At 53.7% G+C, this 27632-nt stretch overlaps 1 protein-coding gene and 1 long non-coding RNA gene across 3 annotated transcripts; one reads left to right on the top strand and one right to left on the bottom strand.

The window, feature by feature from the left end:
• The first annotated feature begins 15785 nt into the window (after positions 1 to 15785).
• On the top strand, positions 15786 to 20949 carry LOC115351379. Its single transcript, XM_030038049.1, has 5 exons — positions 15786 to 15902; positions 16515 to 16654; positions 16990 to 17047; positions 18168 to 18219; positions 20426 to 20949. The coding sequence occupies exons 1-5, from the start codon at positions 15786 to 15788 to the stop codon at positions 20947 to 20949; spliced, it is 891 nt and encodes a 296-aa protein (XP_029893909.1).
• A 255-nt stretch (positions 20950 to 21204) lies between these two features.
• LOC115351335 lies at positions 21205 to 25822 on the bottom strand. 2 transcript variants are annotated; one of them, XR_003926772.1, is made up of 4 exons: positions 24939 to 25822; positions 23857 to 24050; positions 22808 to 22919; positions 21205 to 22240 (listed from the first exon to the last, which is right to left on the bottom strand). It is a non-coding gene; the product is annotated as an uncharacterized LOC115351335 (long non-coding RNA). The 2 variants fall into 2 exon arrangements; XR_003926771.1 differs by lacking the exon at positions 21205 to 22240 and having other exon boundaries at positions 22731 to 22919.
• Positions 25823 to 27632: the final 1810 nt, after the last annotated feature.

Here is a 27632-nt window from a genome sequence, read left to right on the forward strand (position 1 = left end):
TTGGTTTTTTTAACTCTACCTCCCTGTTCCCTTAGAGGTTTGATTTCTCATCTTTGTACTTGATCTTCTACATCAGAGAACTACTGCTGCTACAGCCATGCAGCGCTCTCTCTGCCCATGCAGATGACAAATTAATCTAACATTTCACGTCAGAGAAATACTTATTATTTCTTCCATCCCTTTTGTTCTCATAGTCACAGCACTTCTCGAATCGTGCGGCTGGCATCCCCAGGGAAGCTCTGCTTTCTTCCCAGAGAGACCACAGCAAGTCCAAGGACAGTGAAAAATGGAATATTATTTTCTTGCTGGCTTAGTGATTTTCATTTAGGATTCAGCAAATGCAGAGCCATCTGCTATGTATGAAATATCCAATAATAGTTCTCCAGTTGCTGAATTCTGAGTAGAAACAAGCCAGCAAGGGAGGCAGAGAGCCCGGCTTGCCTCGAACCTCCTCTGCAAGCGTGCACAGGCAAACTGCACCAATGTCTTTGCCACCTGATCGTAGCGGTATTTCCAAAAATACAGGTAACTTGAAGACAGAACTGGAGGTCAGAGGAAGAGGACATTCAATTCTCCCTCTCTTGGTGATCCTATGTATTGCTTTTCTTTGTTTAATGGGTGTACGGCGACATGGTCCCTTACAAAACCTAAAATAACAGTGTTCTATTGTGGAAGGTCTGATTCTCTCCCACCAAAGGCAGTAGGACCTTCGTCAAACATAAAATCACTGGGAACAGGTTCAGGAGCTAAAATATTATCCCTAAGATCCAAGTCAATGGATGATAAGTGAAAAGAGATATAGAAATCTTGGCGGCAGGCGGCTTAGTGTATAAAAGCTACTTTCAGCTTTTCATGCCCAAATCCGCTTTGTTTCCCTGCAGACACACGGCACTTCGGGAGCTCCTTCCAACACACAGCTCTTTGCTTTCTGCTTCTTTCACTGAGCTTTCCTGCTTTTGCTGAAATTCCTTAATCTTCCCTCCTTTCCTGAAGTTAATACTGTGTTATCTGCCAAATTAGCTAATAGTACTGACTTAAGTCATTGGTTTTAGAGCTGTCGGGCTGCACAATTAAATGGGCATGATTCAAAGTTTTGCCAAAGCCACTGTTTTGGACTATCAGCACTGCTGGGCAGACCTTATCTGGACTGAGGACTTTAGCATTAGCACAGCCACTCTGATATAGTTAAATTGATGCAAACCTCATATTAATATAGAACTGGTGTAAATCACAGCTTGCAAAGAGTATAGTTTGTGAATACTTGACCTGCTAAAGGCTAGAGGCTGAGTTACAAGAAGCAAGGACTCATATTAGACAAATTCATGCCTAGGAGATCATAGATCCATAGAACATAGAACAGCCCAGGCTGGAAGGGACCTGGAAAGATCATCTGGCCCAGGGAAAGGAAGCCTAGACGGGATTATCTAGCACCCTGTCCAGTCAAGTCTTGAAAACCTGCAGCGATGGGGACCCCACCACATCCCTGGGGAGGTTGTTCCTGTGATTGATTGTGCTCACTGTAAAACAGGTCTTTCATTCCTACTTATTTTTCTTACTTTTCTTACTTTTTCTTGGCAGCTGTAATGACAAATGCAATTCTTTAGGTGCAAAACGAAGCTCTGGTTTCTGCAGCTCCATGGGGAGAGCTGGATTTTGCAGCAGATAGTTTGCCCACGCAACCGTGAATTTCACTGATTTCTGTAGATGAAAGAGCGGCTGTAATAAATCATAGGTGCAAGCCGAGAAGGAGGAGGACCCCAGCCCGGCGTGGAGACGGTGTTGGGCGCTGTGCCACGGGCAGGGCCGGTGCCGGCAGCCTCTGGGATGCTCCTGGGGCTGCACCTGGCAGAGGGGAGCAGCGACCTGCAGGCACCACCTGGGAAAGGATAACCCTTTATTTCATAGCCAGCCTCATCAGAATTAACATGAGCAGGAGGGGCAAAACGCAGCCATTTCCATCCGGTCCTCTCTGCAGGACTGATGTACAGGGGAGGTGATGTTCTGCAGGTAAGGTGATGCTCTGCAGAGAAGGCAAAGCAGGAAAAATCTTCCTGGATTACCCATAAATGTATATACATTTTTGTAAAAACCACAGGAAGTCGATCCGGTAGCGAGTGAGCAGACATGCATTTGCACACCCTCTCCGGCAGCAGCCCTGCTGCGAGAGGAGGGATGCTGAGAAGGAGAGAGGGGATGCAGCGACCCGCGGGGAGGTGGAGGAGGAGGAGTCCCCCAAGGAAGCACCCTGCCTGCACCCCATGGCATCCCACGTCCCCTGGGAAAGGCAAACTGGGGCTTTGCCTTGGTGGAGAAAAACCTGGTGCAAAGCTCAAAAGTAGAGATGCTGGGGTAATATAAAAGGCGGCTGTGTACTGATGTGATTTCTGCTAATAATTCAGCCCACATCAGTAAAATCTCCAAGAGTTTGCAGTTCACAAGTCTCTCCTTCACCCTCACAGGTTGAACAGCTTGATGCTTCACTAAGACAAGCAGCACAGGCATCTCCAAGCCAGACTCCTTTGGGTTTTCAGCTCTGACAAGGCATTTGCCCTTGGGAGAGCTACAAGGTTCAGGTTGCCTCTGCCAGGGAATGGGCAACGCTACCTCCCAAACTGGGCATCACGACCCCCAGCAGGACTTCTCCACTGCTACTGGAGGGTGTTATCTCTTTAGATGGTGTAAAAAGAGGGTGGGAGGTTGGAGGGTGACAGCCAGGAGCCAAGGCAGGAGCGCCAACCTTGTGCCAGCCCTTTTCCCATCATCTAATCATAGAATCATCGACTCACAGAATAGTTTGGGTGGGAAGGGACTTTAAAGGTCATCTAGTCCAACCCCCTGCCACGAGCAGGGACATCTTCAACCAGATCAGGTTGCTCAGAGCCCCGTCCAACCTGACCTTGGATGGTTCCAGGGATGGGGCATCGACCACCTCTCTGGGCAACCTGGGCCAGTGTCTCACCACCCTCAGCGTAAAAAAATCTCTTCCTTATTTCTAGTCTGAATCTGTCCTCTTTTAGTTTAAAACCGTTACCCCTTGTCTTATTGCTACAGGCCCTACTAAAAAAAAATCTGTATATCATGGTTAAAAAATGTATATCATGGTTCAAAGGAGGCTGGCAGAGTCAGCATAACTGTATGAGTTGTCCCCAGCACTCAGACTGCCCCTTGGAGCCCTAGGGAGGAGAAAGCAAACTGAGAAATGCCCTAATTTATATTAGGCTCATGGATTAGCAGAATGTAAGATAACGGTACAATCCGCTTGCACCATCCTCCAGTAACCAGCGTCACCATGTTTGCAGATAATGGGGCTGTTTCATTAGTAGCTAATGCCTGGGCCAGAAAACCCATCTATTTAAAACCATTAGTGGAATGGAAAAGGAACATCCTGTGGATTAGAAACAGTCTATACAAGCCCTGATTTTAGATTTTCCCTTTGGATGGAGTAGTTTTTCTTTTAGCCGCCTTAGATACCATCGTGCTGGGTATAATAATGAGATAAGCAGACTCAGACGCCGTTAAACAACAGATGAAAGATGCAGCCGTCATCATCGCTGAAGACGTCAGGCATGTGGTATTCCGAGTTATGTGACCTATGGGAGAATGACAAGAAAATCCTGAAATTTTATTCTAAAAAGGAAATCGTATGGCTATGAATGAATCTTTGTGCCGCTAACGAACCCCATTGCCAGAGCTTGGCTGGTATTTTAGGGGAAGCTAGTACATTGAGGGCAATAAAAATCATGCTCATTTTTATGTTTATGCAATTAAAAATACAAATGTGTGAGGGAAAACACTTTATCCCAGGAAAATTCCCTATCGCAGAGACTTGCTGGAGCACCTGCTTTATAGAGGGGCGTGAAAAACAAGGCACCAGTGAACTCACGAAGGCTGATGTAGATGGAACTGTGCCAGTAGATGAGTTTTCTTACTTTTGGGGATAATATTGTGGCTCTTGCTGTTAAAATCCCATCAATCCACTGCTGCCCAGCGAAGGTCGGTGCTGGGATGCCTGTGCGGGGAGCAGCAGTGGTGGCAGCTCTGCGGTGCAGCCGGGCGTTTTGGAGCTTGGGGCCAAATACCTTCCCACGCGAACCAGACCCGAGACAAGGAAAGCCACCCAGGAGCTCAGGGGAACACCCAGAGCCCACCGAATTTCTGCCATGCCCACGACACTGCTCAGGACAGCCTGTACATGCTGGGAACCCCTATTTTGGAGTTTCAAAGACATTGGTTTCATGGACAATACACCATTTCCCTGACTCCTGCACAGCCACCCACCTCCCCTCCATTTGCACCAGGTGCCAAATCACCTCCGGCATGTTTTGCACCTTGTTGCAGCGGGTGATGGCACAGGGGAAATCAAATCTACCGCACTCCCACAGGTCACGTCCATGCAGTGGTCTTTACTCCTGGCTCCAGTGTTTCCTACTCCCCAGACCCCTCTGAAGGACTGGGACCAGTTCACAGGAGACGCTGGACTGGGTTCCTTGGGAGCATATGGCTGGTGGGTGCATGGGACCCCATTTTCCACTGAAATTGGTGCGAGTTTGGCTCGTAGCAGGAAGCAGGAGTTCAGATTTCCTCAATTCATCTCCTGGCTCTTCATCACGGCTGTCACCGAGCCCTGGGAGCAGCAGCGAAGCTTTCCTGGGCAAATTGGCAGATGAGGGAAACTGGTGCGAATCCCTGAAGATCCCCAATTTCCTCAGCCTGCGGATCTGACCGAGGCTTCGCTCTCACCACCTTGTGTTGAAAGGGGGATAATTTTATTTACCTTCCTCCAAAGGATGTGGCAAGGGCAAGTGGTTTTGAATCTTGCTTTGGAGAGCAAATTGGGAAGTGTCACTATCTATGACTTCCCCCAAAATACAGCCCCTTCTAAGAGTAAATTTAAAAGGAGAATTAAATGTGAAAAGGCACCACTCCCACTATTAATTTCTTCGCTGCACTGTTCCCCTTCCTCTTTTATTCTGCCTCATTTTCAGTCCCTTGCCAACAGCTCCTTGGCAGCTCTCATAAAAGCAATTATCATCTTTACTAAAGTTTTTGCAGGTTTTTTTTTTTTTTCTTCATTCTGGAACTGAATATTCTCCGTAATGTCATTCTGTCAGTCCCAAACTTCGCCGGCTGCATCGCGCCTCCTGCTCCGGCTTTTCTGCCACGTGCCCTCCCTTGGCATTTCTGGGGTTGCTCAAGGAGCTTTTCTCTTTTGCTAGAGAAGATGCTCAACCCCACGCAGCCCCGAGATGCTTTTGATTGACCAGGACTTGGAAGAAATCCAAGGCATCACTCTGAGCGAAATTAAAAATACCACCTTGTCCATGGGTCTGGAGAAATTCATGTGCTTGAAGGGCAGGCGCTGCACCTCCAGGAGATGCTTTCAATAACCTCTAATTTTATTTTGGCCAAGGTTGTACCTGAGGAAGAGACAGGGAGCCCTGCTCTTTAGAGAAGCCGTCCTGATAAATCATCCAGATCAGACTCGCAGATCTGAATTTCTCCAGTTGGGGAAGTTCAGAATCGGAGCCAAATTGGCAATTTTGATCTAAATCCTCTCTTTTTGCTTTAATTACGTTTCCTGTTGGCTTCTTCTCTCATTCTAGACAGTGCGCAGGGTGACTCTGGGATAAGCAGACTATTACGCAGCTCTGATTTCCTTGGCCTGAAGGATGCTATTTTTCAGCTCATCTCGTTAAATAGCTGCTGTTCAGGGGCTGGGAAAGGCTGAACTTACCCCGCAGCGGGACTGCTGCCCTGGATGTCTCACCAGCATCCATCAGGAGCACCTGCCCAGATGCTGACATCTCCACTATCTCCTGAGCAGATGAAATAAATGGGGGAGAATTCAGCTCCAGGGTCTAAACTATGTTTGCAGCCAAGCAAGTCAACCTGTGCTTCGTCTACCATCAGCCAAGAGCTGATCAGTGGTGCCTGCGATGTCCCATCCAGCAATACTCATCCAGATGCTGTTTTGTCTGCTACTCATCCCCCATCCCACTTGAACACGTTCAACTGTACCCTTTAGTGTCTTTGTGCTATAACATCGTGTGTTCAAGGGTCCCAACAGGCGTCATGGGCCACAAAAATGGTCAGAAAGCTGGAGCACCTCTGCTGTGAGGACAGGCTAAGAGAGCTGGGGTTGTTCAGCCTGGAGAAGAGAAGTCTCCAGGGAGACCTTATTGCAGCCTGCCAGTACTTAAAGAGGGCTTAGAAGAAAGATGGAGACAGACTTTTTAGCAGGGCCTGTAGCAATAGGACAAGGGGTAATGGTTTTGAGCTAAGAGAGGACAGATTCAGACTGGATATAAGGAAGAAATTGTTTACGCTGAGGGTGGTGAGACACTGGCCCAGGTTGCCCAGAGAGGTGGTGGATGCCCCATCCCTGGAAACATCCAAGGTCAGGTTGGACGGGGCTCTGAGCAACCTGATCTGGTTGAAGATGTCCCTGCCTATGGCAGGGGGTTGGACTAGATGACCTTTAAGGGTCCCTTCCCACCCAAACCGTTCTGTGAGTCGATGATTCTAAGTGCAGTGGATGCTCTCAGAGATGCTGCTTCTCCTCCTGCCCCCTCTGCTCACTCCCCAGCATTTCACCTCCAGAAGCCACCGCAGAAAATGAAGAGCTTTCCCCAAAGTATGCCTTTGGGAAGCCACGCTTCGTTTGTTTATTGGTGGGTAACAGGCATCTTCCAGTGGTAATCCTGGATTCTCCCACTTTGCCCCAAAAATCTTGCATTGACAACACCTCTTTGTGGCCCCGCTGCTAAGCCAAAAATCCCCTCCCCGTTCTTATTTTTTGGTTGCAAAAAGGCCTGAAATAGGGATGTAACAGTGAAATGGTGAAAATCTTTGGGCTTCCAATGTTCTCCAGAAGGCTTTGGAGATGGGATAGGATCCCGGGCATCAGCACAGGCGGTGGGGGACAGATGTTCCTAATTGAGCCGTACGTGCCTCTTCCCTCTCCGACATCAGCTTGTTGCGGCGGTAGCTCTGCTTCCCTCATTCCCCTCCTGCGAGCTGGGATCAGACTGAGCGAAGCAGAGCTCGCGTGCAATATCAACGGGCGAGTGCAGTCGTTACAACCCGCTGTTACACTCAATTTTCTTTTGTAAGAAAGATTCCCTTCATCCTGCCGGCTGGCCGATGGCTGGTTATACTATACATCACTGCATATTTTCCACTTGAGATCAATACTGCAGTCCCCGGTCGCTTTGAAGAGCACTGCCGGCATCCTGCGGACCCCGGGTGCTTCACCAGGCATCGCTCGGGGAATAACACGAAGTAATTTTGCTTCCTCAGCCCCATCGCCATACCCCCCCTTGCTGTCATTTCTTCTTCTCCATCCCATCATCTTCAGGCAGAGCTCTGCCAACACTTTATTTTATTATATTCAATCATGTGAAAACGCTCTTGGCAAAAAACCCGACTGCTCTGAACTTATTTGTTGTATTTTTTTTTCTTTTTGTTTTAACAATTCTGCATTGTTTCGGGCTATTGCACTCGCTAGGAGGCTCAAGTTTCATGCATTCATTCGCTCTTCTCTTGTCAAATCTGCCTTTGGAGCTGTTGTTTGGCTCCTGTATGCACCCTCTTCTGTCTCCAACCATTCTTTTTCACTTTAAGTCCTTTTTCTGCCAGCTCCAACTCGGTTTAACCATGCTGTGTATTCAATTTCTGCACTTAGGGATCCAAAAAAAAGAGAAAAATACCCAAATATGCCACTTAATGCCACCGTATTAATTTTGCAATGGCTCCCAAACACTAAACTAACCTTGAGGAGATGCCATTGCAGCTGACTTTGCATATATTGCTATGAGACCGTTAGTCGTAAACTTATACAACCGCTGTGAAAACCAGATATGGTAGTTGAGCTCAGTTCTGCTCTTGGAGAAGGTTCCCCCAAGTAAGAGGTGATTTATGCTGGTGGAAATGAGAGGAAAGTTGGGATCTTTTGCCCTTTGATGAATTCCACGTGCTACCATCTTGCTGCCCAAAGAATCGCTTCACATCCTCATTCCAATAAACGTATTAAATGATCGCAACGTTTTTATGTTCCTGGCTGAAGGCTGGGGACTAATCACATTTTCTCTAAACCCTTCAAGATGACAGATCTGGAGGAGCTGCTTCAAATCGAGGTTGAATCTAAGCCATTGTAAACTAAGGCTTTAGCCTGGGGCTTCTGGGACCAGCTGATGACCCCCAAAACCAGAGGACAGTTTCTCTTACCAGTGGGGATGTGGCCAGTGGGTTTTGCACTGATTCCCCATACGCAGCAAGACCAAGCATGAAACACATTGGAGATTTCTCTGTCCTGGTTCAGTCAATTCTGCCACCAAGTGATGTGCAATCCCACTGTCTGCTTTTCACAGCCAGAAAAGTCCTTGTATAAAACCATTGGGCTGTTGCACAGCATCTTTAATACTTGGCCTTTTTCAAAGGCTTTTGTAAAATTATTTGTTACTTTTGCGGCAGTCTGTCCTTCCACTTGTGATGAGCATTTGGTGCCCTCTTCTCATGTTGCATAATGGGCTCAGTGGCTCAACGCAACACCTGGTCTTACCTTGGAAAAATGCCCCTCTGCCCATTTGTGCCTGAAATTTGGGATTGGTGGAGTCAATGGATACTGGATCCCCTTTCCTTCAAGAGGTATCTGGGATGGATGCAGCAGAGGGAAGAGAAATGGGAGGTTGCAGGTGCCACATCTGGAAGGGGGAGATGCAGATGATGGCTCTGGAGGTGAAACACCTGCAGCTGGACCCCCATGGTGCAACCACGTCCTCCATGAACCTGGTTTTGAAATGCTTTGGCTCCGCAGCACCGATGTCCACCTGTGCATCTGCACTGAGCACTGCTGATGTCTTCACAGGGACCCCCAAGTCCCATGGGTGGGGGACAGTGAACCCCCTTTCTGCGAGCCCCTTGCAACCCCAGGAGCTGGTTAAACGTGCGTGGGAGGTACGGTGCAACACATGGAGCTCACCAACAAGCTGCGGCTGCATTTGGATCCTCGGGGTAATGATTTCCAGCTGGTCTCCCACTCCTAGCCTGGATGCTGTTCCTCAGCTCGTCTCGCCTTTGGCTGGCTGCCTCCCTCCTTTCGTCCTCGCTGGAAGAAAGCAAGGCTTCTGCCTTCTCTAGGAAGTTGCAGAGTGCTACAAAATCCTGGGATTTGTGGAAAGGTGTGAAAGTGCAGACCTCGACAGGATGCCTGGTGTCACAGTCAGCACCAGCACCCTGGCACGGGGAGGTCCAGGATGGGCCTCCAGGAACAGGGAGTCTCCTCCAGACAGTGACTGGTGACTTATCGAAGCCAGAGGAGATGATGGGGAAGTTGGTGAGATGAATCACCAACGCCACTGACTTCGGCGCTGAGCTTCATCACCTCAGCTGGAGATCAGCTGTTGCCTAAATGCCCCCCAAATACACCTCAACATGGTAATAGCTACAGTAGTGAGCTTCAACCTCCTGGAGAAAGCTTTAGTGTGCTCACCAAAATAAATGAAGCATCAACTTCAGCAGGTTTAGGTCAAACTTTTAAATATCCTGGGCCAAAGCTCAGAAATGTCATGATGACATGGATCCCAAAGAGGAAGACGGTGGAGGAGAGACAGATGTGCTCCTGGCAGCTGCTGCTGCTGAAGTGATGGTGTACATCAGCTGAACACTGACGTCTTCATGCCCTGCTCCTTTTCCGTGGTCTGATCTTGGTGGAAGTCACTCGGCGATGCACGGGTGGACACCTGCATTGAGCTCACAGTGTCCTAACATGTCTCCCTGCGGTGACGTCGGATGTTGAGTAAGTCTGGAGCGAACCTTGGATAAAGCCAGTGGACTTCCCTGGCGTCACCGCTGACCTGCTCCCAGCCCTGACGGCCGTTTAGCACCGTCCTCCAGATCCTCGGTGGGAAGGCGGTAGCTCGTGGCTGGCCGTGAGGGGGTAAAGCAAGTGAGACAGGCTGGGCGACGAGCGGGGTACCTGCCCTCCAGCAAGGAGCGGCAGAAACTCACCTGGGCCGTTCGGATGTTCGGACACTTTAACTGTAGTTCATACAAACGTAAATTATTCTCTAATTTAATTCATTGTATTTTGGTGCCCAGCTTGGTGGGGACCTCAAAGTCGGAAAGGAACAGGCCGTGGTACAAGTGTTTCCAGTTTGGGTATTTAAAAGCAGAAGGACCCAAACCCACCACGTCCTTCTGAGTTTGCAACGTGACAGGGACGGTTGGTATCGGCTCGTGTCGAACCACAACAAAGAAAGGAACTTTAAACCGTTATAGTGATCCATATGTACCAGGACTCTATGTATGTGTGTGCATACGTGCATGTGTGTGTAAAGAAAAAGGAAACGTGTAGAATACGAAAAAATAAGTCCCTACATATATATGCACTGTACTATGTACTGTACACTGTATATAGTATCTATACAGTGTATATAGTATATATACAGTGTGTATATTTATACTATATCTATATGATAGTATGTATAGATAGTATATATATAGTACCGCTATATAGTATGTATAGGTAGTATATATTATGTACTATATATACTATATATGCTATACTATATGTATATATATAGTGTGTATATATATTGTATATAGTATACATACTATATACAATATATATAGTATATACACTACATACAGTATAAATAGTACATAGAGTATACGGTACTATATATAGCACACACAGTATTATGTACTGTGCAGTATATATAGTATGCTATAGTATATACTGTTCTATATATAATACAGTATATATGTATCTACATATTTATTATTACATATATGTACATTATATTGTTATATAGTATATAATTATGTACATTGTATTATTTTATAAATATGTAGCCAGAAACACATTCAGAAATGTCCAAAGAAAAGCTGTAAACCCCCAAGTATCCTTGGCAATACGTGGGATTTACTAAAATGGGACAGCCCGTCTCGGCAGGACAAGGAGCGAGGAAGGGGAGTGTTTCACCCACGGTTCCCCCATCCCGCGCTGCCGTGCCGAACGGTGACCAGCACCAGAGAGGGTCAGAGCGGCGACGTGCTGAGAAAGTTGGTTTTCCTCCAGCAAATCCCTCCAGGTTGGTTGGAAGCGCTCCCGTGCTCCAAGCTGAGCCTGCGCTTAAGTGCGAGGGCTCGGGGCTCCCAAGCCGGGCTGCTCCGCTGCCTCGGGCGCTTCGTGCCCCGGTGAAGATATTGAGAGTACTTGTCCTATGATCAAAACACTTCTAAAAGGTGGTTTTTTTCCCCCCCCTGCTTATTTCAAAAATTATAAATTAGAGTTTTCTCTGCTTGTCCTGGTGGGCCAGGGCTGTGCCAACCTATACATCAACGGGGAGAGAAAGGTGGGGAATGATTTTTATTCCTTTGGCTTTTAGGTGGTTTTTGCTCCAGATGTTGTTCTACAAGGGAAACATGGGTCCTGCAGAGAGCAGCCGCCCGTGCCAGGGCAACACCAAGAGCCCGAGCGAGCCAGAAAGCTTCTGGGATCCCTTGGAGATGGGAAACTGGGGGGAAATCAGCAGGGAAAGGGTGCTGCGGTGTCACCCTGGCTGAGCCCTGCAGCTGCCTGCATCAAAACCCATCCCAACAGTGTTGGCTCGCTTGCCAGAAACCCTTAAACTTCACCAGACTGCTTTCAGGCAGCATAATTAGGCATAAAAATGGTATAAACTCAACTTTGCACATGGCATTGCCTTCCCAAGCTGTGCCAGCGCGCGAAAACCTCCGCTCGCCGGCTCATCCAAATGCAATTCCCAAGGGGATGGTTTTGGCTGCAGATGCCCATCGCTTGGTCAAGCTGCTTTTAAAATACACAAGAGCCTGAAGGTGTCACAGGAAAAGAGAAAGGAGGAGACGAAGGCACGCCACGGAGCTGCATTTCTCAGCCTTCTGGAAAATTTTAAAAGTCATTAAATTTTGAAGCAAAAACGTCAGAATGGCACAGCAGCTCCAGCCGGCTTAAAATAGGGCGACAAATGACTGCTGGAGACAGAGGGTTTAATTACAAGAGGCAACGGGCCAGGATCGTCAAATGTCACCATTGCTCCCGCTTTGGGAAGACATCAGCTTGGGTTCAGCTTGCCAAAATTTCAGCAGCCACCGTTCCGTCCCGGCCCCTGGGTGCTCGGCATCCCGGTGCACCCAGGATGCGAAACCAGTGGCGGGACTCCTGCCCACCTCTGGTTTCTCCTCCGAACTGGAGCATCCTCAAAGATGCTCCTGGCAGGGTATTTGCAGCCCAAGGAAACCTCGTGGCTGGGTGATGGGGATTTTGGAGGATGCTTTAGTGCACAGTGAGGCTGCAGGACCCCTGGGAGGTGCACAGTGAATTTTGCGTCGGAAAAGTGGCAAAATTTGGCCCAACGCAGCCCGTTCTGCGCCCGAGACACTTGCAAAGGGACCGCCAGCTCAGAGCCGGTGCCAGCCGCTGGGTCACCCCCTCCATCCCGTTTTTCCTTCCTAGCAGAGCCCAGGGCTGACCGGCACGGGGACCGGTCCCCACCAGAGTCCCAAGCCCCTTCTCATCCCATGAGCCGCATCCTAACCGACCTGGCACCATCCCCGGGACCCCGGGAGGTGCAAAGCCCCCGGGAAAGGAGCAGGGAGAGGCAATGCCCCGGCTTCCTGCAGCTTGGCTTTCTTAAGTGCAATATTTTGGTGAGGTTTTTTGTATCTTTGAAGTAGCTCATTTAATTGCTTTCTTGATTGTTTAAGTTAATTGAATAGCACTTGGGCAGTTGGAGGGGCTGGAGAATAAGCTGGGTTGTGCTCATACGCCCAGCAACCGCTCGGCACGCTCCTTGAGAAGCAGATACCGGCTTTACGTTTAATTCACCGTAAGACCTGGGAACCTCCTGGGATGCGTTACAGAGCCGCCCCGAGAAAGGCCAGCTCGTGCCTGGCTCCTCGGCTTCCTCCCTGCCGCACCCATCCCTCTCATCTGCACCTAAATCGCTTGGGTAGGAATTAAAATTCAAATTTAAACTGATTTAATCAAAAGCTGACGTGTCCGCCTTCATTTATACTCGCATCTGGCTCCCGCTTACATGGCTTCAGCTGACGGAGAATCAATTCACACTGTCAGAGGAGCAAATCTCCAGCCACCACGGTGCAAATCATCTAAAAACCTGATGATGTTCACACCGGAGCATCCTCCTCTTGCAGCCAAGCCCAGGGCTTATTACTCTTGACCTGGTGGAAACGAGCCCTTAATTTGCACGGGACCTTTCTTTCTCCAGTGAGGGTGCAGTTGGACCCTTTGGGAGTAGGAACGCCTCTTTTTTAATGATGATATGGGTTATTTCAATATTTGTACAGGAAAAAAAAAATTGTTTTTTGGTCTCTAGATGCTCCGGAGCACGAATCCGTCCTCCAAAGCAGGAGCTCAGAGCCTGCAGCCTGGTCGGGGCAAAGCTCCGTGGGATTACAGCTGCTCCCCAAATCCTACCAGGTCCCAGCGCATTTATAGCATGGAAATAATGAAGGAAAAAAGCTCTGAATTTTTACTGTCAAAAAAGCCATTTTCTACCACTCTCTGTTTCATCAAGACCTTTTTCCAAAGAATTTTGGCAGCGAGTTGAGTTCACCAACAAGGGAATATTCCATCAGAGCATTTTGCTGAAAAATACAGATTTGATGGATCTCCACCATCTTTCAGCAGCACTGGGAGGGAAAAACGCATCTGATCTCCTGGGTCGTGCTGCCCTCTGCAGAAAATCCGGATGGATGCCGCGATGCCTTTCCGGATGAGCTCGCGATACGCCAAATATTCCGGCGATGATGTGTTGGGCTCAGAGCAGCGTTGAACTGCTTGGGTGTGATCCCCGCTTCCCAGGACATGCGGCGGGGCTGGGATGCTGCGATCCCACATCTTCACAGCCAGAAAGGCTTTTTTCCCCAAAAAATGTGCCTCTCCCTCGGCTGGGGCAAGGCAGTTAGTGTTCTTTTGGTTACGATCAGCTTTTGGACCTGTTTTGCATGACCTTGCCCTTTGGGTTGCCAACCCCATTTGGGTTGTGCGCACGTCAGCTTGCAGATGTTGACTGGGAGGGGACATTATTATTATTTAATTGTGTATTGTTATTTATTATTTATTGGTTTATTATTTATTTTTAACAATTATTATTATTATTATTATTATTATTTCTTTATTAATTTCAGTTTACAGCAATGCACACATCCACCTGTTGGCAGCTGGACAAGATGATCATTGCAGGTCACTTCCAACTGAAATATTCCCTTCCCTTCCCTTCCTTTCCCTCTTTCCTTCCCTCTTTCCTTCTTTTTCCTTCTTTTTCCTTCTTTTTCCTTTTTCCTTTTTCCTTCTTTTTCCTTCAGAAACGGAGGGGGATCCAGGACAGAGGGGCATCAAGGATGGAGGAGGAGGATCCAGGAGAGATGGAGATCTTGGGCAGATGCGAATCCAGGACAGACAGGGATCAAGGGTGGATGAGTTTCCAGAACAGACAGGGATCTAGAATGGATAGGGATCCCAGACAGACAGGGATCCAGGATGGAGGGTGATCAAGGGTGGAGGAGGATCCAGGACAGAGGGGGTACAGGATGAGTGGGGATCCAGGACAGATGAGGATCCAGGACAGATGGGGATCCAGCACATCCGAAGATCAGAGGTGGATGGGGATCCAGGGTGGGGGATGATCCAGAGTGGCCGGGATCCAGGGTGGAGGGGATGGCCGGCGCTGGGGACAGAGGAGCTGGACAAGGGGTGGGTGCCTGGGGACAGCTTGGGGGAAGCGGGGGGGGGGGGGGGGGGGGGGGGGGGCTGGTCCTGGGGGGCTCTTCTCAGTGGCAGAACTGTGCTCCCCAAAGGGGTCTTGGGGCGCTGGGTCTGGGGGTGCAGGACCCCTCCGGGGGCTATGGGTTTCAGGGGTGCTGGGTCTGGGGGTGTAAGACCCCTCCTGGGAGTGCAGGACCCCTCCGGGGACTATGGGTTTCAGAGGTGCTGCATCTGGGGGGTGCAGGACCCCCACTTGGGGAACCAGGACCCCTCCTGGGGTGCAGGTCTCTGAGCTGCTGGCTCTGGGGGTGCAGAACCCCTCTTGAGGGACCAGGACTCCTCCTGGGGGTGCAATTTTCAGGGGTGCTGGGGGGTAGAGGACCCCTCCTGGGGGTGCCCATCTCAGGGGTGCTGAGCCTGGGGATGCAGAACCCCTCTTGGGGTACCAGGAGCCGTCCTGGGGTGCAGGTTTCCCCCGACATGCCCACGGGAAAATGCTCGGTGGGGCCAGGGTGCCGACGGGCGTCCCGCAGGAGCAGGAAGCCGGGGTGCGGCGGGTGCCACCCAGCCACCGCTCCCGTCCAAAGTTGAGCGGCGAGAAGAGCCGGCTGCGCCCAGCCGGGGGGTCCGGCACCGCCGTGGGGTGAGTGGGAACCGGGGGGGGTGGGAACCGGGGCGGGTCCTGGGTCTTGGTGTGCCCCCAGCCCCGTCTCCACCCCGGGTTGGGGTGCCAAGCGAGGTGGGGGTGTGGGCAAGGAACGTGGAGCTGAGGACGATCTCGCTCATCTCAGGGCACGGCTGGGGAAACTGAGGCAGGGTGGGCCGGCGCGGGATGCAGCAGGCTGGGGGGGCTCGGCGGTGCGGGACGTCGCCGGTGCCCGGAGCCAGCGTGTGCCCCGGGGCTGGCAGATTGGCTAGAAGGAAGATGGCCGGAGCATCCATTAGAAATAAATCCCTAATTAATTTTGTTCTAGAAGAAAAACCACTGCCAGGCTGGAGCCTGTCTTCACGCCCAGCCAGGGGGGTCCGGGCCATGGAGCTGCCGGAGTGTGGGGTCCCTGAACCCCAGCACGGCTCCGGGGGCCAGGCTGCCGTGCCGGGAAGACTGAGTCACAGCCGGCAGAGCGGGCTCAGCCTGTTTGGCATTTCGGTTTGCCAGGCTCCGAGCTTGCCAGGGGAGCCCAGTTCACCCTAAACTTGTAGGCAAGGAGGGCTTGGGTGGAAGAAGGAGCCGGGGTTTTTTGGGGGGGAGGCTGGCAATGTGTTTTCTCAAGGGCGGTGGTCTCCCCGTACTCGGTGCGGGTCCGGGGGCACCCAGGTGGGGATGCAGCGGGGATGCCCGGTGCAGCAGCATCACCTCCCACGCCCCAGCCCGTTTTGCCACCCGCCGCCCCTCGCCGCAAAGGTGAGAGCGGCCACCACTCCAAGAAGCCGGGGTGGGCATGGGGGGCATGACTGCCCGGACCCCGCCGGCGAGCGGGGCCGTGAGTGCCAGCACCGTGCGCTTGTTCGAGACACGGAGCTTCCCTGCACCCGCCATCACCCCGAAATCCTCTACCCCCTGGGAAGGGAGAACAGGGTGGGATGATGCTGGGTATCCCTGTGGGATGAAGGGATGGGGAAGGATCCTGGGAAAAATTGCTCCTGATATTAAATGGAGAATGGGAACCCCCCCTCCAGCACCCCCTAACCTGCCCCGTGCACCCCGTTATTACCCCAATCCCCCTCCGCCAGCCTGACCCGGGGCTCGTCTCTCCCCCAGCTCTGCCTCCCCGCCGGGGGCTCGATGGCTCCGGCGCTGGCAGGGGGCTCGGTGGCCCTGGCTACCACGGTGGCCTGGGGCTTGGCCACCACCGGCCTCTCGCTGCTGCTCCTGCTCCTCCTCTGCTCCTTCTTCCACAGGTACGTTTGCTTGGGGGGGGGGGGGGGGGGGGGGGGGCAAAAAAAGGGGGATCTGCCTTTTTCCTGAGGGTTTGCCATGGATATCGTGGGCTCCGGGGAAATGCCATGGGTGGGGAGGGGGGGGTCACTGTCCGTGCCGGCGCGGGATGGGGAGCGGGGAGCTCCGTGCCGGAGGATGCTCTGGGGGCGAGCAACCTGCGCGGGGTCAAGTGGAGAGGGGACGAACGCTGGGGCAGGGGACATGGGGGGGCCACGTCGCCTCTGAGCCCACCCTGACCCGAGCATCCCTGGGGATGGGACGCGGCTCCGCTGACCTCTCCCTTCCTCTTTTGCAGGGCAAACTGGCGGTTTTCCACCCAGAAAATGAAAGAAAACCCTGGGCTCGTCCGAGGGGTGAGTCCCCACCGCCTCCTCGGGTGGTCATTAATGGTTGCTCGTCCCAGCTGGAGGGCGAGGTGGTGGGATGGGGGCTGAGGGGACTGTGGCCTGGCCCCCCACATCCCCTGGACCCCACATCCCCTGGCCCCCCACGTCCCGTATGCTGTGACAGCCCTCCAGCGTCAGCCCGGGGAACATCCCTCTCCTCGCCCCAAATTCACCCCAAATGCCTCAGTTGGCCCCAAAAAAGGACCAAGGCCAGGGCGGGGGGGGGGGGGGGAAATTGGGATGGGGACAGGGGGATGACGGGTGGCCCTGGCCATGGTGTGACCCCATGGGTGCCCAACCCTGGGGTGTGCAGGGGTTGAGCAGAGGGGACGTGGGTGCCCCCCCCCCCCAAACCTGGAGCTATGGGTCCAGTTGGGGCCAGTGGGGGCCAGTTGGAACTGGTTGGTGCTGGTTGGTGCCGGCAGAGGGCAGCCGCCCCCCCCCCACCGTGTTCCCACGCTGACCCCCCCCCCCCCCAAATCCTGGGTCCCCCTGAGCCCCCCCGACACCCCTACTGCTGGCACAAGGGCTGGGGTGTGCACGAGTGCTGGGGGGGATGATGCACAAGTGCTGGGGGGGTGCATGAGTGCTGGGGGGGAGGAACAAATGCTGGGGGGGGTGGGTGTGCATAAGTGCTTGGGGATTATACAAATACCAGAAGAGGTTGCAAAAGTGCTGGGGGGGATGCACAAATGCTGGGGGGGGGGAGATGCACAAGTCCCAGGAGGTGTGCACAAGAGTCAGGCAGAATGCACAAGTGCCTGGGGGGGGATGCAGAAGCACTGGGGGGGTGCACAGTTGCCGGGAGGGATGCACGAGCGCCTGGCAGGGGATGCACGAGTGCTGGGGGGGGGTTGCACGACTGCCCAGCGGGGATGCACAAGTGCCCGGGGGCGGATGCGTGAGTGGTTGCGGGGCTGGGGGGGGGGGGATGCACAAGTGGCGGTGGAATGTGCGGGCGCTGGGGGGATGCACGATTTCCAGGGAGGATACAGGAGTGTCCGGGAGGGATGCGCGCGTACCAGGGTGGACGCGTGAGTGCCAAGGGGGTTAACACGTGTGTGCCCCCCACTTATTTCCACTGCAGGTGAAGCTGGCGAGGCTGGGCTCCAGCGAGGGGGGAGCAGCGCTGCCGGGAGGTGGGTCGGCCACGGGACGGTGGCTCTGTCCCTCTGTCCCGCCGCTGCGGGCGCTCCCAGGACCCTCGCACGCTCAAGGACGCGGGCGCTGGGTGCCACGTGCCCTCCCCGGCTCCCGCGGCGGCTGTGGGGCACGGCGCGATGGGGGGACCCCCCGTCTACGCCGGGATGCTGGCCGTGGCCCAGGCAAAGGGAACGCAGCCGGGTGCCGCCGTCCGAAGGTCCCTGGCGCTCAGCCTCGCTCCGCTGACCCAGCCCCGTTAATGATTTGCCCGGCCCGTGAACTTGGAGGAGCTCCGGGGTTCCGCGGGACTTTGAGCCAGCCCTTGGCCAGACGTGTGGGGTTGCACCCCTGGAGACACCCCCCCCGCCCCCGCCCCGGCCGGGGTCGCCGTAGCTAAATTGGGGGAAATTAGTGAAGTTAGCAGCGAGCGGCTACTTTCAGGTCCCTGGCACGGAGAAGAGGATGAGGATGCCCCACGGCCATGGTGAAGGGGCTCGCAGGAAGCCGCACCGGCTGGTGGCTGCGTTCAAAAGCAGCTCCTAAAATTCCCAGTTACAGCAAAATATCCCAGTAAAACCTGCCACGAGTCCCAGTTCCTCCAGCAGGAGCGTGTCAGCTGTTTTAAAATACCCCTTGACCTGCTCTGTGCCGGCAGAAAGGGAATTGCCTGGGGAAAGCTTTAAAAAAGATGTTTTAATGTTCTAAACCTTCCCGCCAGATTAAGCATTCAGGCCATTTGCTTTTCCATGTAGCTGGGAACAAGTTTCTCTTCCGATTTACGCCAGGAACGCTTTATTTAGCATCACTGGATAACAAAGATGATTAAACCCCATGTATTAATTTCCCCTTTTCGCCACGCCGTGGCTGAGCTTCAAGATGCTCAAGCGAAATTCCTGCTCGTCCTTGCGCTGGAATGGGGAGCTCCTGAGTATTTTATGGGGTGGCCCCACCAGCCTGGCCCCCCGTACCCCATTCCTGGGGCTGCGTTTCCCCACCTCGGCGAGGCACCCCTCGCCCTCTCCTGCTTTATTGCAGCAGGACGGGGAAGGGACACCCCCAAGATGAAGCCTCGGCCCTTTGGGGTGCAGCAGGCGGGATGCTGGGGTGCACCACGGTGCTCTTGCTCAGGGGCTCACACTGGGGGCTCACGTTGGGGTGCCTGTGTTGGGGTGCTCAGGTTGGGATGTCCGCTTTGGGATGCTCACACTGGGGTGCTCGCGTTGGGGTGCTCATGTTTGGATGCTCAAGTTGGGGTGCTCACATTGGGGTGCTCATGCTGGGGGACTCACATTGGGGTGCTCACATTGGGGTGCTCATGTTGGGGGACTCATGCTGGGGGGCTCATGCTGGGGTGCTCACACTGGGGATGCTCACATAGGAATTCTTGTGCTGGGGTGCTCACACTGGGGGGCCTCATGCTGGAATGCTAACAGAGTCCTCATGTTGGGGTGCCCACATTGGGGGGGTGCTCATGCTGGGGGCTCATGTTGGGGTGCTCAAACTGGGGGGTTCGCAGGCTGGGGGCTGCTTTCTGCCAGGCTGGAGTTGCAGGGTGGTGAGGATGCTGCGCTGGCCCCGAGGGGCTCCGGCCTGGATCCCACCCTGCAACCTCCCGCACCGGCCAGCAGCCCGCACCTCCACCTCCGTGCTGCACGCACGCACTCCGCACCGCAGCTGGGGGGGGGGGAAACGTCCAAAATTGATCCTGCACCCCAAATCCCATGGGACCACCATAACCTTGCATATTTAAAGCAGGAGGAAAAACACCCGGTTACGCAGCTTTTCCAGATTCTCCTTCGCCTCTGGAGCGAACAAACCGGCTGGGCGTCCTGCTCTGCCAGCTCCCCCGTGTTGACAGATCCTGCACGCAGAGCAGAGCCTCCTTCTTAAATAAATATTTGACCGAAGGCATGAGCCGCCGCACGGGAAGGCGGACGGCAGGTCCCGACGCCGCGCTGGCCCCGCGGGGGAGAGCACAGCCCTCCGCCAGCAACCCGGGGATCCTCACCCTGTTTTCTCTTCGCTTTTTATTATCTTTCTTGCGAAAAGTGGAGAGCGGGGACAGAAGTGGGAGTGGGACCCATTTAATCCCATTTACTCGGTGCTACTTTACCCTTGCATTAGCCGGGAATGTCCCTCGCAATGTGATGGTGTTGGGGGTACCCCCCCCGGCTCAGCATCCCTTCTTCTCCCTCCCTGCAGGCACCCCCTCTCCCGGTGAGCCCCGGCAGCAGGCGGACGGCCCCACGGTGCTGGGGCACCCGGATAACCGCACAGCGGGGGACCCCAAGCTGCACGTACCAGGCTGGACACCCCATTCCCATGCACTTCCCAGACCAGCCCCGAGGAACCCTGAGTTTCTGCGGCACCGGCAGCTGCCGGTTGTGCCCGGGGATGCCGGCGCACCCGTGGCGGACCCTGTGTCGGATGCCAAGGGACCCATCTACGAAAGCGTCCGGTACAAATCTGGGACACTGAAAAAGCCTTGGGATACCGGCAGCGTCCCGGGGGATTCCTCATCCCTGCCCGCCGGGGACGAGCTGAGCATCTCGGTGCAGGAGGTCATCGCCCCGGAGGAACCGGGCAGCGAGGGGAACCCCGCTCCCGTGTACGCCCAAGTGTGCAAGCCGGCCCGGGCACCGCAGCCCAGGCAGCCCGCTGGCCCCCCCGAACCCCAAGAAGAAACACCTCCATCGCTGCCAGAAAAGCGTTTCGATGTGGCATAGGATGCCCCGGAGATGTTTTGGAGCTGCCTCAAGCCCAGCCGGTTCGTGCAAGTTTGGTGGAGGGTTTTCCCGGCTGCAGGCAGGAGCGCGGGCAGGCACGGGCAGCGGCCATGGAGAGCTGCCTGCTCCCTTCCCAGCTCCGAAATTAAGTGTAGGTGGCCCAGGTTATCCTCTGGCATCCAGCATGGGGGTCCCTGAGTGTCCCTCTGGGACATCCTCATTGCTGGGGGGCCCATGGGGAGCAGGCGGTGGGGTGACCCCCAACGTGGGGTTGGTCGAGGAAAAACCGCAGAAGAAAAACGCGTGATTATTTTTTGGAGAAGCACCAAAAAAAATCTGAAAATGACTTCCACGCATCATCCTGCTCGGATCCCCTGGGAAAAATCAGCTGTAGCATGGTCTTGCTTCCTGGGAGCGAGAGTTTATGGATTGGGAGCTGTGTAAATAGTCCTTAATTGCTATTTTAATCATTTTTAATGGGCGTGCTGCACCCTGCTTCATCCCTGGGGTGGTTTGGATGGGTTCTGCCGGGGGCACAAGCATCCCATGGCTGGGGCTCGGGCAGGGGTGGGGACAGCAGCCACGTTTTGCTGGATCCTAGGTGTGGGCTGGCCTGATAGAGCGGTGGGACTCGCCTTATCTGCCCCGCAAAAGGCTGGCAGGGCCCCGGGGGGAGGCCTGGAGGGCAGCGTATAATGGGAACAGCGGTTACGTGGGGTGGCTGAGATAACGCTGTTGTGCCTGCTCCCGGGATGTCCCTGTACCTCTGCTACGGCTGCCACCACCCACCAGCCCCAGGCGGCTCCACGGGGACCGGCATGGCCCCCCTGCCCCTCTTCCCCCCTTCCCATCACCTCTCCTTTGCCGTTTGATGGTGGCCACCAGCAGATCCTCATCCCAAAGCGGGCACTGCCGAGGAGACCCGTCATCCCTGTCCCACCACCAAGGCAGGAGGGTCTGGCTGCTCCCATCTCCCAGCTCTCCATCCTAGCAGTCATCCATCCTCTCCTCCCTCCTTCTCTCATCATATAAACCTCCAAAGCAGCCTGGGCTACAACCCCAAGCGCTCCTCTTTCTCCCCTTTTTGCTCAAGAGCTCTGCATCCCGGCAAAACACCGAGCCGTATCCCACCGGGACGTGGCATCGTCCCCCCCAGACCCGCCTCGCCGGGCTTTGCTTCTCCCCTCCCGCATCAGCCCCCACCGACACCAATGCTGGTGGCTGACGTGCCGTGGGCCACAGCGGAGAAGCCGGGGAGGAGACTTTGCCGCTATGCGTGGCTTTACTGGGGCTGAGTCAGAGAGAATTAAAAAAAAAAGGGATTTCACTTTAAAGGGAAAAAAACACAAAAAAAAAAAAATAGCCTGCGATGTTATTCCTGGCTCAGGAGCTGGGGACATTTCTATTTTCACTTGTTGCTAGTTGGAAGTGTGCTGCTGCAAGCGGCAGGGTGAGTCATCTCGGCACAGCCCCGGCACGCCAGGTCCGGCACGGCCGCGTTTGGTGAGGCGAGGTTTGGGTGGCTCGGAGCCATGGGCACTTAGAGCTTTCTGCTCGCCTGGGTCTCGCCCCTGCCCCACAGACCCACCACCCCCTTGCAAGCACCGGCTGTCGTTGATGGAAGGAGGTGCTGCCACTCGGGGCTACAGATAACTGACCCCCCGGCGTGGTGGGGGCTGGCGGGGTCTATATGCTCACCTGCTTTCCTATACACTCACCTGCCTTCCTATATGCCCAGCTGCCTTCCTACACAGTCATCTGCCTTCCTATATGTCCATCTGCCTTCCTATATGTCCATCTGCCTTCTTATACGCCCAATCACCTTCCTATATATTCACCTGCCTTCCTATATGCTCACCTGCCTTCCATAGGTGCTGTTGGTAGCATCCCACCCGAGCTGGAGCAGCATCTCCACAGGCAAGCAGCAGGGCAGGTGTGCGGCCAGGTACCACTCCACACCATCTGCGACCCTATATAGAAACATTAAAAATCGAGATTAAAAGAAAAAATAGTGTCTTCCCCGGCAGGTTTCTCTTCTTACGGCTTTGCTGTCACCTGCAGCACCCACCCCGCTCCTCCGCCGGGGGGACGAAGGTCCCGACCTGCATCCCGGCGCTGCCAGCAAGGAGAAAGGTGACGGTTTGCTCTCCCATATTGCTTGAAATGCCCCTAAAGGAGACAAGGTCTGGTGGTGCTGGTGGAAATCCATGGGAAACACCATTTCAATAAGCAGCAAAAAACCCAATGCGGGGCCAAGGGGATGCGTAAAGGCCCCTGGCTGCTGCCCCAGCGTTGGGTCAGGTCTGACCCCACACCCCTCGCACCTGCGTTGCTGCAAGCGATTTTAGCGGCATAAGGGAAAACACTAAATTTTTAGGAGGGTGACGTGTGAAGATTTGAAAAGACTGAAGATTTTCTTGGTTTAAGCCTGGTTTGCCCCAGCTATCTCAGAAGGGGTGTGTTGGCATGCTCCCTGTCCCTTAATAAATATTAACTCATCAGTTGATTTATGACATCTTTGCGGGTGTTGTAAAAATAAGGGAGTGGGGTTAGAGCATTTGCAAGCTCACCCATCAATCGGAAGGGTAAATCTTTATCAAAGGGGATTCCTTTCATCCAGTTCTGCCAGAATTACTTGGGTTTAGATTTAATATATCTAAAAGAGGCATCTTTGCTTCTCTGGACATTGTTGAAGTTGTCCTTGAAGCCCCAGAGAAGGGGGTGGTGATGTTCCTGGTCTGTAGTTGAATGGGGATGGGAAATAACTCAGGACCTTCGTTCTCCACTGGAAAAGGAGAAGGCCAACCTTCTCCCCCTGGCCAACCAAAGCATCTTTCGTTAAAAAAGGGGTAAAACATTAATTAAGTGAAAAACAAGCAGAAAGAGATCAAACCAACCAACTCCTACCTCCTTTCCTATCACCTTTCTGTCTCCCAAAATTCCCACACTGGGGTGAAGTTGCCTCCCAGTCCACCTTCAGCGGCTGGAGCATGTTGACGTGTGCTGCAAGATGGGTACAAGAGGATGGAGGTCGGAGAAGGTGGTGAGATGCTGCAGGGGGCTGGTGACCCACTGGCACACCTGGGCTCGGAAGGAAGACCCTGCAGGTGCAAAAAGGCAGGCAGCTTCCGAAATATTCACAATATTTCACAAACATTGTGGCTAAGAGATGCATTGCAGTAGGACAGGCTGGTGGAGGAAAGCCCTGGGGCGGTCAGGAGGTCACCCCGAAACGCCAGCGTCCTGCTCGTGGAGAGCAGCTCGCTGGAAAAATATACAGACTCCAGGGTGACAGACAACCCGTAAGGCAGGTGTTAGGGATTTTCTTTATGTGCCGCTCAAAGGAATGGCCCGTTAATTATTAATTATCTATTTTAAATGAAGCAGAGTGAAAGAAGGAGGGTTGGCTGGGTGAGAAGCTCGGGACTGCTGGGAAGGGCAGGTTGAGATCAACACCGGCAGGCCCAAGAAGAAATGTCTGTGATCCTAAAAACCCGCTCAGGGAGTGGCACCGAGATCTCATCTGCTGTCAGCAAGCCCCAGGAGAGGACGAATCCTGCCCGTGCCATGTGCGTCCAGACAGACAGCTCCAACCCCTCTCCCCCAGCTCGGATGGAAGATCTCCGTAGGGTGCTCCCAGCCCTGGGACCTTTTGGAAGGGAGGAGATCCAGGACAGGACAAGCCTTTGCTGACATCCCCCATGAAGGGTCTTGAAACCTTCAGCAACCTGCAGGTCGGTAACTTTGTGAGCCAGAAGTAACGTCTTTGTATGTAAGAGCCCTTGGTGGACTTCTCTTCCACCTCTCTGTCCCGTGAGTTTCTGGAGCCATGCGAACCTTTAGCACCCGGAGCATCCTGCGGCAAGGAGTCTCGCAGCTCCGCAGGGGACTGAGATGAAAGGCTCCTCTCGGTTTTGAAGTCGCTACAAACCCGTTTCACTTATTATCCCTTCCAGTAAAGGAAAATTTACTGTCTCCGAGCCACTCACCAGCTTATAGACCTCTGTCACACTCCTCTTGGGCCTCCTTCCTCCTCACCAGAGACAGTCTGTGCGGATCTCCGTTTCCCCCTCGTACCGGAGCTGACACAGCTTTTTCTTGCAGAGGAGCTCCTCCACAACTCTGATTGTCTTCATCACATTCTCCAAACAAGACAGTCTTCCCCAAAACTGCCCGCTGAGATGCAGCGGAGAACCTCCAGCTTGCACCCAGTGGTCTGACCCATGGTGAGGAGCCAGGCTCCTCAGCGTGAGTGCCCTGGCTTTTTCCTAGGAGCTCCGTATCTCACCAGCTTGGATCCGCTCAGCCTCCAAAATAAACCAAGCTCAGATGCAAGACAGAGCCCGTGCCCGGTGCGCTTGACTGAGTACTCTGTATAGACCTGGAGATTGCTGAAACCATGTGGACTGCAAGGCAAGAGCAGCGCTGGGAGTGAAAGCAAAGAGTTAAAAACGAGCAAGCCAAAGGAAAGGGGAAAAGAAAAAAAAAAAAAAAAAAGGCAAGCAGGCCAGAGTTTAAAAAAAAAAGTAGAAGGTGGCAAAGAGCAGAAAAGGAAACCTCGAGAGCGTCTCTTCCCCTCTTGGCTTCTCCTCACTCAGATGGAGAAGAGAAGGGGAGGCTGGAGCCCGCAGGTCTGCTCCGCCAGCCGGGCTTGTCTCCCGGAGAAGTCCCTGCGACTCCAGCACCAAGCGAACCTCTTCCCTGGCGAGAGCCCGAGAGGGGCTGTGAGCTCTTTAATGCACCCGCCTCTTTCCTAAACACCCTGAAGAGGCGTATGCACCGCAAAAGAGCTGGTTTATCGCTGGGTTTCAACATTTCCACGAAAGCCAGGAGCTGCAGCGAACGGCTAGAAGCACCATTTTCTCCAGCGAAACACGGCCGGGGCATTTACGCCGCCTGGCAGCCCACAATTTGGAAAAGTGGGGTTTGGGACGAGCTCTTTAATGCAAGAGCGGGCTCCGCTTCCCCGTGGGCGTCCCAGCAGCCTCTGGAGCGGGAGCCGGGAGCCAAGCGGCTTTGCTCCCCTCCTTCCCCCTTCCCGGCTCCATCGGCAGCTTGCGGAGACGAGCCGGCGCTGGCTGCTGAGCGCTTGGCAGGGATGGAGCGGGGAGCCTTGCCCAGGTTTGGCAGGGCGAGTTCCCCGAGTCGCGCGCGGCAGATTTGGGATGAAATACACTAAAGAGGTCGTCCGCTTGTAATTTGGGGAACAAGGAGGTGCCGCGGCGGTGCAGGCACACCGACACAGGGTGCGGGCGCAGCCGATAAGGGGTGCCTGCAGGATGAAGGATAACCAGGCACAGTCCCGTTATCATATCAGAAAATAATTACACAGTTACAGAAAACTGGAAGGAAAGAGGAGGGGGAGCCCAGGGGTCCCTGGATGATTTTAAGGTGATTGCTCCCCAAATGAGCTTTTGCCGACGGGGCTCAGTCGGTGACCTGCAAGAGAAGAGCCCCCTTGCCAGAGCAGGTGCTGGCTTGGGAGGTTTTGCTTTTACGTGGCCCATCCGGTGTCCATCAAACACTGTTTTTTCAGACCATCAGGGAGCACTCGCATCACATTTCCAAACATTTTCCTACTTGCATTAGAAAAAGCAATTTTTTTAACGTGCGAGTGGGGTGTCTCCACAGGCCTTATTCACACGGTGCCCGAAAAAAGCACCCTGACATTGATTTTTCAGCTAAAGGTGACACATCACACGCAAAAAAAAAAAAAAATTTTCCCCCTTTTTTTTTCTCCCCTAAGAGCTTGTTGCATCAAGTAGGGGCTGAGGGCCAACAGCTGGAAGCAAGAGAGAGGCAGCGGAGGCAATCGGGAGATTTGCAACCTGGCCAAGGTCTCTGCAAACCTCTGCCAGCGCCCGCCTATCCTCCTTCCACGGCCCCCTCCAAAAAGCAGGGAGAGAGGAGGAGCAGGCCCGGGGCGCTGGCGGCAATGTTTGGAGCCCACCACGAGCACGGACTTCATTACCAATGTTTACATTGTTCTTTCCTGTTTCCTTTTTTGTATTACAATTGGAAATCCCGAGCGCGGCCAGGCTGCCGTTGAACGCTCCTCGCAGCCGTGCCGCGAAGCGTAAACAGCTGGGGAGCCCTTTATTGCACTATATATGGACAAGGAGCCGAAATCCCTTTTAAATTTTGAAACACACACCCCCCCCCCAAAGCATTTGCTTTCTTTTTAAAACGTGCTGACTCCTTGCATTTTATGTCATCTGAGATACCTCCGCTGAAAAGCACGCCCTACAAACAAAAAGCAGAAGTGCAGCACAGAGCAAGCGTCCAGGGCACCAGGTTCTGCCTTCTGCATGAAATGTTGCAGGCTGTTTTGTTTATAATGTGGAAAAGAGCCCGGAGGGCATTTGGATGGAAGCAAAATTGCAAACGGCTGAATTGCATAACCAGGAATCACAGCCGCGTATCACCATCCCCCTTGCAACTTAGACACGGCACAGCGGCGGCCGAGAGCTGCAGGACGTGCGTAGGATCAGAGTTTCCTCCGTGGACGCTGACGTGACGAATGCCACCGCCTCCACGGAGCTTTCCTGGGTCCCCCTGCTCGTGCAAGACGCTGCGAATAACTGCGTTGCAGAAAGCTTTCCCGACGTCACGATTCGCTTCGCCGTACGCGGCTTTGCGGATAATCTTTTCAAGCACCTCCCAATGTCCTGCTCAGCGTCCAG

Source organism: Aquila chrysaetos, chromosome 15 (assembly GCF_900496995.4).
Source record: "Aquila chrysaetos chrysaetos chromosome 15, bAquChr1.4, whole genome shotgun sequence".
NCBI lineage: Eukaryota > Metazoa > Chordata > Aves > Accipitriformes > Accipitridae > Aquila > Aquila chrysaetos.